The following is a 13,908-nucleotide window of genomic DNA, read 5'->3' on the forward strand; positions in this document are numbered from 1 at the left end:
TTGCATTATTATTCACACCGCGTCCTAATACCAAGATGAATAGGTATTATTATTACATATTTTTGGTTTTACACATACCAATAAATACCACTCGCGTCGAATCAACAATGTCTGTGCAACTTTAACATACAGTCCACGTGCTCCTGGGTCGATTGGTGAGCGACGAATAGGGTAAAAAAATTAAATGCGGGGCTTCTAAAACTACCCAATATTAACTAATGTCATTTAGGTGCTCCATAATGACGGCTCTGCCCGAAATAGCTGCCTCAGGTATGAAAATTTTCATTACCACTCATTATTACATTACATATGATATTTTGAATTATACAATGGCATCTAGCTCCAGATAGTGGGTTAGAACATTTTTCATGTCGAAAATTTGAATTGATATTTATTTTTTTTATTCATTTATTTATTTATTTATTTATTTTATTATTAATTTATTTATTTATTTATTTATTTAATTATTTATTTATTTTGTTATTTTCAGCTCATATTGAGATCCTAATGATAGTAGCTATCCGAAATGGTCATAGCACGGGACAGGTCTCGTTCTCACTTGCAATGCATCGTATCCGATAACCAGAACACAACATTCGTAACGTGTGCTAGTGTGAGTTGTTTCAACACAATAGAAAGGGCAAACCGCACAAATCTACGCTGAACTGACTCAATTCGATGGACACGGTTCAGATAATGAGGGACCCACACATGTGGCAACATGCCAATGTTGATCGAACGAATACTTCAAGCATCAAATATCTGAAAAGTACTTAGATATTCTCATTATGAAACCCAAACAGCGTTATGCTTTCACAACAATATAGGTGATATGCTGCTTAAACGTTAATTGTCATCAAGTCTGAGATCTTTTACAAAGCTCGCTCTGTAAATCGTGAATTCTATTAGACAGTATTCGCGTTTTTTCCTCCAGAACGCAATGATCATGCATTTTCAGAATTTGGGGTCATTTGGTTGATTTTACACCATTCTGCAAAGGTCACCAGTTGACGTTGAATATATAACTTGAGATCATCAACAAATGACAACCGTGAACCTTCTAAGCAAAAGTCGACGTCGTTGAAATACGGGAGAAAAATCAAAGGACCAATACGGCTGCCTTGCGAAATACCTAAGAACTCATCGGATCGACAATCGCCTATCTTGACAGTTAGACAACGATTACTGAAATACGGTTACATCCAGCGGAGAATATTAGTACCAAAGCCAAGTCAACCCAACATTGCCACTGCAATAGCGTGATTAATCAGACAGTAGATGAAAGGTATTAAGTCAGTTTGAAGGTTGTCAGACATTGCATCTGTCATATAGGTTGTGAACAATAGAAGAACAACGTTTCGACATAAATTGCGGAATTGCGCTTAGCATTGTAATATCAAGGTTATTGTCAACTTCTCTTTTATCTCCTTTTTTGTGAACAGGAAACTGGTTTTCCAGAGATCGGAAAAAAACTTCGATTGTAAGCGACAAATGAAACATGACAAAGAGGTTCAATTACACCGGCAGAACATTTTTTAAGAATAATACCATCTGGGCCTACCGAGGTTGAGTTTATTTTACCAATCACTTGGTCCAATTAATTTTAATTCCTGATACTGTAGAATATAACTGAAAATATCAATACAAATTTTCGACATGAAAAATGTTCTACTATCTGGAGCTAGATGCCATTGTGTATTTCAAAATATCATATGTAATGTAATAATGAGTGGTAGTGAAAATACCGGAGGCAGCTATTTCGGGCAGAGCTGTCATTATGGAGCACCTAAATGACATGAGTTAATATTGGGGAGTTTTAGAAGCCCCGAATTTATTTTTTTTGCCCTATTCGTCGCTCATAAATCGACCGAGCAGCACGTGGACTGTATGTTAAAGTTGCACAGAAATTGTTAATTCGACGCGAGTGGTATTTATTGGAATGTGTAAAACCAAAAATATTGATATTGATAGAGTCCAAAGACTGATATGACATTTCTGAATTTATTACGAGCAAACCAATGTCAATGGGATGGTCAGGCAATAATGAATGTTATGCATCTGCAAATCACATTTCAAATGACACCCATATAGATGATGCTCTGCAATGTTATGTAGTAACAGGAAGCTGCCATCTTGGATTTAAAAATGGAGTCAATCATCATTTTTCGTCATCTAAAATCCTTAAATTGGTATTATCCAAAACGAAACTTTGCCTGAAATTGGTGCTAACAATAAACTACACCACTCTTTTGTTCTAGTCTATAGTAACCACCCAGAGTGATTCTTGAAATCGTTGTCAGGTCACTTCTGTTATTGTGGTGATCGCTTTTTTTTGCTCTCACCTTACCCCACTAAATGAGGAGACAGTCAGAATAGGGCCTCCCAAATCAATCGCACCACATAGAATTATCAGCCTGGATTATTCATTCAAACCCAAACGCAACACATATAACAGAATATATTTTCAGTTCAGTCACACAGTAAAGAGATCTAATACACATATCTCTAACGGAATGTCGAAAACGCAGTTCATATAATTATGCGCCACATAGCTAACCCTAACTTATATCATCTGTATATTTAAGAAGATTAAACCACCAATTGAGTCGATCTCGTGAAACCATTTTGAGTTATGCCCCCGTTTCGGTTCAATCAATCTCCATTCCGAACTCGACATCTTCATCCCTGCCGTGGTTCCAGAATCCAGCGTAAGGCGACACATCTATCTCCAACTCGTCCAGCTGAACCAACGCTTTCCTCGCAGCCTCCAAACGCTGACGTAATCTCTCGGTTATGTCCCTCGCATCCTGAGTGCCACCGTACTCCATCGGCAGTAACGATTGATCTAACAGTTGCAATGCATCTGCCAAGGTTGCGTGAAACTAGTGGTCATAAATAAATGATGAATTATTCACCATCGGACTGAAAACAAACAGCAATGTACAACTCACATGAATTCGACGTTTCATCTCGGTGCTAGCGAAACTGAGGATGAGATCTCCGATTGCGGCACCGATACGAGGTAGCCCGATTATGTGTATCTCCTGAACACGTATCGGGAGTGCCAACTTAAGATGCTCCATGAAGTTCCTGATGTCGGATAGTTTAAACAACGTAAAATGGGCCATGGATGCACCCTCACAGTCCACAATTGCCACGCCGCCACCAATCTGAACCTGTTCATCGTCATAGAACGCTTCCAATGCCATATGCGTAAATCGACCCAGGTGGAAGCAGTTGTACTTGGTCACGTCAAAATTCCGCACCTTAACCAACCCTACCATTCGACCACGTCCATCAAAGCCCAAAGGCAGCGCTCCCTCCGTGACAACCAGTTGCTTCATGTACTTATCCTCCGGATCCAAATTCTCGTACCATATTTTAAACACCTGACGCATGGACAGGTACCGTTCCAGCATCTCACATGCATCCGGAAGGTTGAACTTACGTGCCCGCAGAAACCTCAGTAGAAACACCGTATCCGTACGACACTTCCGGATATGCGGATGGCGCGCAATCCACTCACGCATCTGCTGCAGACCTTGCTCCCGAATTGTGTCATCCTCGCCGAGTTCTACCTTGGCCAACTGTCTGTCCCGATCCGCTAGGCTGCAACTGTACGGTTTGTAATCCGCGGGACTTTTTTCCACACTGAAACTTTCCGAGCTCGCCATGCTTCGAAGCTGACTGCGGACTACTACGACGAGGCAGCCGACTGCTTATGGACTCTGCCAGTGGTGATTTTGCTGCGAAGCGGAAGAATCAGCGACGAACGGCGTTGTGTTTTACAGGAGGAAAAAATGTATGGCGTGTTGGTGGATAAGTAAGTACCGATACTGTTGGTGTGCTGAAACGAGTTACCCTTGCGCATTGTATATCGCTTTTACTTTTTACTGCGCGCATCGTCTGCGACCGTGCAAATGAAAGGGTGATAATATAATAATGTACATCTAGGTGTCTTTTTACGCGGGGGATACGTACAGAGTAACTTAATACCACGAAAAAAGTCGCTCAAACGTTTTGTTCGATGCTCACCCATAACACGGAAAACTACGCAAAAACGAGTGTATTGCGATAGCTTTTGAATTCGCTGTGACTAACAATCCGAAACAAAAACCGAAAAGAGTTGATTGTGCAAATTCGTGCGGTAGGGCGGTAATAGTAACATATGATAAAACGTAACTGCTTCAAGTTTGAAATTGTGTTTTTAGGTACCTGGTCACAGAAACGCAAGTGCATGCACAGGGAAATTGCAACCGATTTTGCTTTACTCTACTATATGGGGGTGGGTCTGAGCACAAAACTAAAATTTGGACACCCATTCACGTCAAGAAATTTTGGCGTAGATTTAAATAATTTTAATGTTGTTCTAATTGTTCATGGGTTTTCTTGATTTAACCACGCATTGATTCAGATAAGTCCAACTAAAATTGCAAATGTTTGCAATTTCATTTTGTTGTTTCAATTGTACACTGTTCAAAAATACGTATTGGCAAATTGTGAAAATGTGAGAAAAGAGTCAACGTTTTTGAGTTCGTTGCCTCGATTGTCGATTGATGTATTTTCATAATTCGACCACGAATCGATTAAGACAATTGCGAATATATTGAGTTGTTATCAAAATTACTTGTGTATAGTGCACAATGGAAAAATCCGTAAATCTGTGCGACAGGTACAAGATAGATACAATTTCCGCTAGTTTGTGCAAGACTGCACGCAGAGAAATGTATAGTAGATATAACAATATTCTGGTTTAAACTCGACAATTATTATTATTATCTCAGGGCCAATAGTATTTAATACTTGATTTAATCTGTAATATTGTTATATCTACAATACATTCTGATTTTGACGTTTCTAGAGTTCAATCACATCATCGGTTGAATCAACAATACTATTATTGAAACGATTGCCAGTATTATTGCTCCAATGTTGTGAACACGATTGGTTCAGCAATATAATTTTGTTGAAACAACGAATATATAAAATATTTACTATTGATGTTTGTTAATAAAAACTTAATAAAATATTTTTATTGATTTATTTTCAAATTTTCTGTAAATTTTGAAAAGTTGCAGGATAATTTGCCAGTTGTTAATATTCTGCATTTTGAGGTTATTCTGAAAATTTTAAAGGTTAATGTTACTTTCAATGTTATTGATTATTTTACACTGATAATATAAATTCGTAAATATAATGAAATCGATCATGCAATGCACGAATTCATTCGTCGTTTTCTGCAGCGAAGTATTTTAGTGCATTGTAAATAGTAGGTTTCGTCATTTCATGAACAAGAATGGCCGCTTGGTGAACGAAAGCTTTCGTAAATTTTACAAAGGTTGGTAAATATACTCATGCACTACATCAGCTTACATCTGACCATCAATACAAATGTCTTAAAAACGTATTACTTACTAAGAAATCAATAAAAATGTTTTTTTTTTTTCTATTTCCGGCACCCAAATTTCATTTTGACCCGTGGCGGAATATATTTTGGCCATGTTTGCATATTGACATATTTGCGCCCATTTCGTATACTCGCAGTAATTTAATATTGTAGTAAACTACCAGGTTCCATACAAACAAGTGGCCAAACATATTTTGTCTCATATACTTTTGCGAAAAGCTTATTTAAGTTGTTAATAATGCACGACACTCATAATGGACGTATCCAGGATTAAAAATCTTAAGGGAGAGGGGGAGGGAGAGTTGGGGGTTTGGTGTAAAGTAATCAAGGTGTTTTTTTTTTCAAAAAAAATTAAAAAAGAGACACAGAGGGTTTTATCAATTCAATCACTTTCCATATAATAATGCAACAGTTGGGTCAGTTCTGCACATCATTCCCCAGGTAACCACAAGACCTTTCGATAAAGTTATTATTACAACTAGTTTTACAAAAAAAAAATTAATAGATTTTTTTTGAGCGAAAATGGTACTTTGGTTTCAAAGTGTTACAAAAAACTCAAAAATCGAAAAAAAGAAAGGCTAAGATAACTTGTGCTTTCTAACCCTCAAGCCAATAGTTACGGAGAGAGAATGCGAATTCGCAAAAGAGGCAGACAAATATTTTAATTCATTCATTTAAATAGAAGTAAATAGAAAGTAGTTTGAAGTGCATAGGCTATTTAGTGATTATTTCTCAACAAACATATGATTACGGCTTAAAAGCCAACTGTCAAAATTCTCTTTGAAAGGAAATTTCGGACAAACCGTTACCGGCTAAACACAGTTCATAGCAGTTAACGAAAGAGAAAACTTTGCTCTTTTGTTTACTACCAACATCTGTAATTGGCAAGTAACGGTTTGTCCGGAATATCCTTTCAAAGAGAATTTTGACAGTTGGCTTTTAAGCCGTAATCATATGTTTGACGAGATTTCAATGTTGAAATGACCAATGAGCTTTAAAGGTAACATCGCTCTTTCAGTTGATTGCTATGCCAATATATCTTCTTCATATTTATAGTTTGCGATTAATTATTGTTTCATTTGGAACTCTTGTTCCGGAGATATAGTATAATGAATCCTATATAAACCAATATCGCGAAATCTACAGACACTTTATATAACAGACTAGCGCAGGGCTGGCGGAAAGCGTGGGTAGTATGGGTAGTACTACCCACTCGAAAACAACCGAGTGGGTAATTACCCACTCGAAATTTTGAACCATTTCAAAAAAATTAGATGTGCAACGCATGTATCTCGCACTACACACATTTGAAAACATCGATGTACCACAATTCCATTTGCTCAAACGAACGTGATTTATTGTGAATGTAATGTCAGCGTGTGTATTGCGAAAAGGGAATAAATCCTTACTAATGGACCCCTCACCCTATGCTTTCTACCCACTCGGGCGTAAAGTGTTTCGCCGCCCCTGGACTAGCGGAGAGAAAAACAGTAAAACTAGCAACCATGAATGTAAACTGGCATCACGGAAGCTCCCATAAACTTTGCATGGGCTTCCTCTTATACTTCCCTTCTCAAAACCATCATGCTTGTTTGGCTGCACTTTTTGACAGTTCGTTTGGCTGCAATTTATGACACTTCGCTAGTCTGTGTATAAAGTGTCTGTAGTTAAAACTATCAGAATAGGTGTTAAAATACATTTTTTATATTACAGTCCTTCATGCCTCCAAAATCTACAACGGAAAAACAATGTAAATCGATGTTTTTGATTTCAGATTGTTTGGGAAAAGATCAATTTTTTCATTGTTACATCCCTTAGCGCCCCCCTTTTTCCATGTAAAAATCCGGTTTACAATGAAATTGGATGTAGAAACAACAAATGTGATTACATTTCCATTGTAAATTTCCCAGAATAACATTGTTTTTCGTTGTAATGTAACAATAAAAAATGCTGTAATACTGTTGTGCATTTCTATTCGGGTAGTTACTACACAGCTTAATAATTTCATTGTTGATGTCGTCAGCAAGAACTTTACATGCACGAATCCGATGATATGGTGTGGTTTCATACTTGTACAAATATGTCTTGGTGTAACAGATTTTTTTTTTGTTTTTTTTTTCGTTTCTCTACGCTCGATAACACAAGGAAAAAGTAAAATAATTATCACCTATTATAATTATCAATACCTTTTCCATAAACATCCGAAAAGGACATGTTATGTGACGTCATACTCGATTCGCTCCGGCATTTGACATGTTCAATTGGCTCCGCACAGTGTCTCCGCCTAACTAAGAATATAGTAACTATACTCATAGCGTATTGTACACCGATGCCATTGAGCGCTTTAGAATGTCATAGGCAGGCTTATGAATTCATTTATCTTTATTCATGCACTCCATAGACGTACAAATAATGTATTTCATAAAACAGTGTTATGACTTCGCTCCAATATATGCGTTTAAGAATTTCATAAGTTATTCTCATGAAACCCATATGAGATCTGTTATTGATTCTATATAATTATATTCATTTTTTAATAAACGTCACTTTTGTGAAAAGTTCATAATTGTTTCTTATGAATTCAGTACTGGTCTGGACGGCCAACCAGGAGCTAATAGTTTCAGGCCAGCACTTTTTGGTTATCGCTGTTTGAAGCAAAAGAAGTGAGATTTTTAGTCAAATTGCAACAACATTTTAAATAATTGTTTTTATGTTATTCAATAAATTACTGTGAGCATTAAATCAGTTTACATGGTTTTACAGACGAAATCCGATTATTTGAAATGAAATAAGTTGTGCATATAATTAGTACCTGACGCGTACTTTATAATTATCAAAATCATTTGAAAAGTAACAATCATTATCATTCAGTTGTCAAGTCCAGTTTCCCAGTTGTCTAAGCCCAGTTTCCCAGGAAATATTGACGAAGCATTGCTCATTATGTACAAATTTTAATATTTAATGAAAGTTTTCTCTTCAATCTTCTGAAGGGATCTACACTTGGCGGTTCATTTGTCCCGAATTGAGTTCAACAAGATGACCACACGAATGAACTCATGATGAATGACGTTCATGTTTGACAATTCTCGGTGGTTTGTTTACTTTGTCAGTAGCATGAGTTCGAGTGCAACGGGTGCCCTTCTGTTACATTCTAACTTAGAGTTACTATATTAAGAGTTAGGCGGATACAAAAGCCGGAAAACTTGCAGTTCTTATTTCAGGAAGAAAACACTGGCATCTCATGTAAATGTTCAAGCTCTACCTTAATAATTTCATTGTCGTCGTGAGTAAGAACTTTACATGCACGAATAGAAAAGCCAATTCGAAGAACTGATGATATGATTTCAAACTTGTGCGAATATCTCTTCTTGCTACAGAAAAAAATTTGGTTCTTTTTGTTTCTCTACACTCGATAACACAAGATAAGAGTAAAATAGTTATGACCATAAGCACAATACCTTTTCCATATACATCCAAAGAAAACATATTATGTGACGTCATGCTCGATTGGTTCCGGCATTTGACATGTTCAATTGGCTCCGCTCAGTGTCTCCGCCTAACTATGAATAAAGTAACTATATTCTAACTCACGTAACTCCCATGTAAACAAACCACCGAGAATTGTCAAACGTTCATCGTTCATCCGGCTCATTTTGTGGGGTTATGTCGGTTTGTGTAATACCTAATAATATTAATGATATTATCAGTGGTGCAAATTTTCATTTTCAAATGCCAACTTTCAGTTCAATCAAACCCAACCATGATTCAAATTCAAAGCCTCCCTCAATCATTCACTTTCAAGTTGGCGGGATTTTCATGACTGAATCGTACGTCTTCATTTCAAATTGTTACTTTTTCATTCATCAACCAAAGCTGTCATCTGCTCTGTAGAGGCCAGTTTAGGTTAAATGTCGTCATGTTTTGCGTTTTCAAGCTTACATGGACAGTAAGAACTATGTTCAGAGTAGTTTTGCTTGAAAAACCTAGTCAATACCTAGTAAAGAGATATTCACAGGGTCAATGAAATTGAAAATGAATGGAAAATGATTGAGCAGGTCGGCTATTTGAATGAATAATGGAAACGAACAACTGCGAATTGAACATAGTAGGGCATGATTTGAGAATTTTTTCTCCTTCAAGTTCAAAACAAACTGTTGAAAATTTGCAGCTCTGCCTAATATGCTCTCAAGGTTGATTTTTACCGCTGATTTTTTGTCTACTAGAAATGCTCGAGAAATGTCAGCCATGTTCTATTTTTTATATAAATGCACAACAATATCCATAAATAAATAATTTATGGCATTCATTCGAACATTATGATGGATTTCATAAGACTGTTCTATGGAAATCATTATTTCTACTTTGTTTTCTGCTTATAAATGTCAGCAATTTTCATAAATGGGAACCTAGGGCGTTCATTCGGACATTTTCATAAATTTCATAAGACTGTCTTATGAAAATAATAAGAGATGGATTTGGAAAATTTCCCCTCCAAATTATAAGACAGACTTATAAAATCCATTTAAATTCCTTATTTCTGAATTTCTGTTTTTATGGAAATTCAATGTAAATTTTGCTCGGTGTATGATCTACGATACAATTTTTCGTATAATTTACGCAATTTTACTTTCATCAATTAGTTATGATTACAGTAACATAATTTGTTCAACAAAACATGACGTATTTCAATTACAATATGTTTTGAAAGTAGTTCGCAATATTGCTACTTCCTCCAGTTTATTTTTCATTTCTGTGTAGCGGTTGATGAGTTTCAACAATCTTGTGATTTATAATGGTAATATGTATCTGCAAAAATTATCTTGATATACAATAACTGCAATAAGAGTTTTTCAATAAAACTACTAGGTACTAGATTTTCAAAATTGTATGTAAATTCGTTTAATAAACATGTGAAGTGGCCAAAATACCTCTGTTACCCTATTCAAGCATTCAACAAAGTTGTTTTAAATGACAGTCTCAACAAATTCGCTATACACGAAGTCTGCTATTTTTTCGACAAAATCATTCTTCATAATTTTAAAACTTCAAAAATGATGGTTTCGGAATTATGCCATTTTGGCAGTTAGTTCGCTAACTGCCGCCGGCTACGCCGTTGACTCCAAGTAAGTACACTCAAAAAAAAGTAAACGTTATGCCCATTGATTTTACACATAGATTTTTGCAAATAACGGAGGCATATAGACACTATTTGCTGGCACATAAACCTAATGTGTGTATTCACAAGAAATATTAATCTTACATTCACATTTCATAACTATTAGGCACATAAAACCCCATTCTATAATAATATGCACATATAACTTATGTGTGTGCATACATAGTTTATACAGTTGACACATAGAAGGTATGTGTGCGCGTGATAACAATAGCATTTCTTCTTCATATGAATTTTAAGCGGTTTGAAGCAAATAGAATTAACGTTTGGATTTCTTTCAGTGTAGAAACAAAGTAGTTCTACACTCGTCCCCACGGAACTTCGAATACTGCCTATGTGTTAGCACCCGATTTAGTTTGCGAATATTTTTGCAAGTGTAATTGGGGGCTTTAACCAGAACGGTGAATGTCTCAATAAATATGCTACGGAGGCTTTGTCACGGCCAATCTGAATGGACTTACGAAATAATCGAGATAGAGAGAAATATCGAGACAGGGAGTTAACTGAACCAGGTATGGATTAATGTGAAGGCGCCCAAACGAAGATATAATTTATTTAGATAAATCGATCGCTCAGACACTTTCGTATTTTCGCCAGGAAAGTGCTCTTTACACTTCATCGAACGGACGGCCTCCATAGAACTACTATGAAGTCATAATGGCCTCAAGGATGTATAGATGGCAGTCAAATATTGCTGCGATGTAAACTGAAGTAAGCTCACTGTATATCCAATCCACGATATTAAAGAACAATCCCGAACAGAGTTGTGAACTGTAAGATGATTCATGAGTGTATTATCAATTAAATGTGAATTTATGAGAAAGACATGTCTACAACATTAGGTGGATTAAGATAAGTTTTTCAATTACCTTTTATTAAATTAATCTACATTCAATTTTCTGAAGCTACCGACAACTCCTGAATCATTTTTCAATCCACTTTGGCTAGAATTCTCCTTCAGAACCAAACATGTTGACAGATCCACTGCCATCTGGTCCAAATTCAAAATGGTGCTCCGGTGCTTAGACAGCAGGACCCTTAAATTGTGTTTGAATGTGTTGATCGGCACTTCTCCTCCGTATTCCTTGGGCAAACTTGCTAATTTCACGTGCTTGATTAAATCATCTATTGAGCGGTGACACTGCGGATGCAATGTAACTTAATTAAACTGTTTGATCAATTATTGTTTCGATATACTCACATGAATCCGCTTCTTCAGTTTAGGACTGGCAAAGCTAACGCACAGTTCGGAGACGGCGATCGCATAGCGTGGAAGATTCACCGTGTGAACCTCCTTGATCCTGAGAGGGAATGTGTGGTTCACACAATCGACAAAATTTTTAATATCCGATAGAGGCCACTGGGCGATGTGACTCATTGTAAGTCCAGTACTATCCAATATAAATACGCTTCCCGCAATCTGTACTCGTTCCTCTTCATAATAACTTTCCAGGATCATCATCATCATTCGAATCTGGTCCACGTTGACAAACTTTTTCAGGTCAAAGTTTCCCATTTTGATCAGTATCAGCAACCGTCCAATTTCGTCATATCCCAATGGAAGAATTGGCCAATCGTCAATCATTTCGTCCACCCATGCCTGCGTGGTATCCAGCTTCCGGAACCAGTCAGCATATCGTTGCCTCATCACAAGATACCGTTCCACACTTTCACAAGCCGCCAAGTGATTGAACTTGCGAACGCGCAAGAATCGCAATAGGAATGACGAATCCGATCGACAGAATTTTATGGCGGCATTTTTTGCGATCCAATCGCGTATCTGCGCGAGTGATTGATCGCGAATTTCGTCACTTTCACGCAACTCATCTCGGGCTAGCGTCCCGTACTGGTCTGACAGTGTAAAACAATATTTATCACTTACCGGTACGTTGGTCATCTTTCGATCTTGAACTTTTAGACGCAGTAGTCGGAATGCAACTGCGTCATGTAATGCCGCTAGATGCAGCGCAGGTAATTAATTCATTAATTGCCGTTCCCACCCGCTTTGTGATTAAACAAGTTGAGGTAAGGTATATATCGCTGCAATTATGATGATGTTAATCTCGGGCTGTTTTTCAATTAATAGTGTGTATGTATGCTACTACATATAGAGCTCGAGGAATAAGGCAAATCAATTAACGTAAAGATTTTTGTACAGAAAAAATACCAGTTTTACCAATGGATAAGCTCATTACAAGAAACGAGACCAATAAGAACAACTTATCTACAGCATGGACGACACACATTCAATAATACAATCATCTTTTTTTTTTGAGGTCGCTAGCCGTGCATTGAAGAATGCCTAAAACTCTGAACTAGGCCCCGTCGAGTCCAGTCCGTCATCTGTCCGTCTCGTCCTGTCGTGTCTGGGGCTTCCAGGTTACATGCATTCACCAGACGAGACTAGCTTATGTCAGCTTAATTGTGCACTGGTTTCGTAGAATCGAGGCGATTATCGAAATGATAGATCCTACGAGTGAATGCACTTGGCCCAGTCACCTGTCGAGCATTTGTATATTTGCGTGTGTGAATGTTTACGTGTGTATGGGAAGTGTTGCATGTTGAGATATGTGTGTTACCTGTAAATAATATGTTAATACAAATATGCATGATGTTAAAATAAGACATGTGCAATATGCTACTTACAGTTTGTTGTTCGTTCCTACTTATCTGATTCAATTGAGTATGAAAGTACATCTCAATTTTTCTAAAACCTGGCGACGTCTGATGGCAGCGAATAGTCATTGTTGACAGCAATGTTGCCCTTTAATGTTAAATTATCTCGGAGAAGTCATCAGAGGAATATGACGCATGAGATCGAAAATAAATAAAATAAAATAAAGAGTAGAGTTAGTACTGTTATTGAATATTAATTGAACAACACATGTACCATGCAATAAAACTACTTGGAATTGTCCAAATGCCAGAAAATGATACACATATATATACATATATATACACATACACATACATACATACATACTATATATATATATATATATATATATATATATATATATATATATATATATATATATATATATATATATATATATATATATATATATATATATATATATATATATATATATATATATATATATATATATATATATATATATATATATATATATATATATATATATATATATATATATATATATATATATATATGTACATACACACACACATACATATATACACATATCTACCATTATCGACAATTAACTCCGTTAGAAGTTTCTCATGCTATGCTGGACGGGAATGGATCATTGACGTGCATCGGTAAATCAATCGTTCCTTCATTTATCCAATCCGAATGAAT

The 13,908-nt window shown here is 36.5% G+C and overlaps 2 protein-coding genes across 2 annotated transcripts; both read right to left on the bottom strand.

Moving 5' to 3' along the window:
* Nucleotides 1-2,419: 2,419 nt before the first annotated feature.
* On the bottom strand, nucleotides 2,420-3,813 carry LOC131693559 (clavesin-2-like). Its single transcript, XM_058981478.1, has 2 exons — nucleotides 2,952-3,813; nucleotides 2,420-2,882 (listed from the first exon to the last, which is right to left on the bottom strand). The coding sequence occupies exons 1-2, from the start codon at nucleotides 3,672-3,674 to the stop codon at nucleotides 2,649-2,651; spliced, it is 957 nt and encodes a 318-aa protein (XP_058837461.1). The 5' UTR covers nucleotides 3,675-3,813; the 3' UTR covers nucleotides 2,420-2,648.
* Nucleotides 3,814-11,134: 7,321 nt separating this feature from the next.
* LOC131693560 (clavesin-2-like) lies at nucleotides 11,135-13,490 on the bottom strand. Its single transcript, XM_058981479.1, has 3 exons — nucleotides 11,785-13,490; nucleotides 11,453-11,724; nucleotides 11,135-11,354 (listed from the first exon to the last, which is right to left on the bottom strand). The coding sequence occupies exons 1-2, from the start codon at nucleotides 12,478-12,480 to the stop codon at nucleotides 11,464-11,466; spliced, it is 957 nt and encodes a 318-aa protein (XP_058837462.1). The 5' UTR covers nucleotides 12,481-13,490; the 3' UTR covers nucleotides 11,135-11,354; nucleotides 11,453-11,463.
* Between the last annotated feature and the right edge of the window lie 418 nt (nucleotides 13,491-13,908).

This window comes from Topomyia yanbarensis, chromosome 3 (assembly GCF_030247195.1).
Source record: "Topomyia yanbarensis strain Yona2022 chromosome 3, ASM3024719v1, whole genome shotgun sequence".
Lineage (NCBI taxonomy): Eukaryota > Metazoa > Arthropoda > Insecta > Diptera > Culicidae > Topomyia > Topomyia yanbarensis.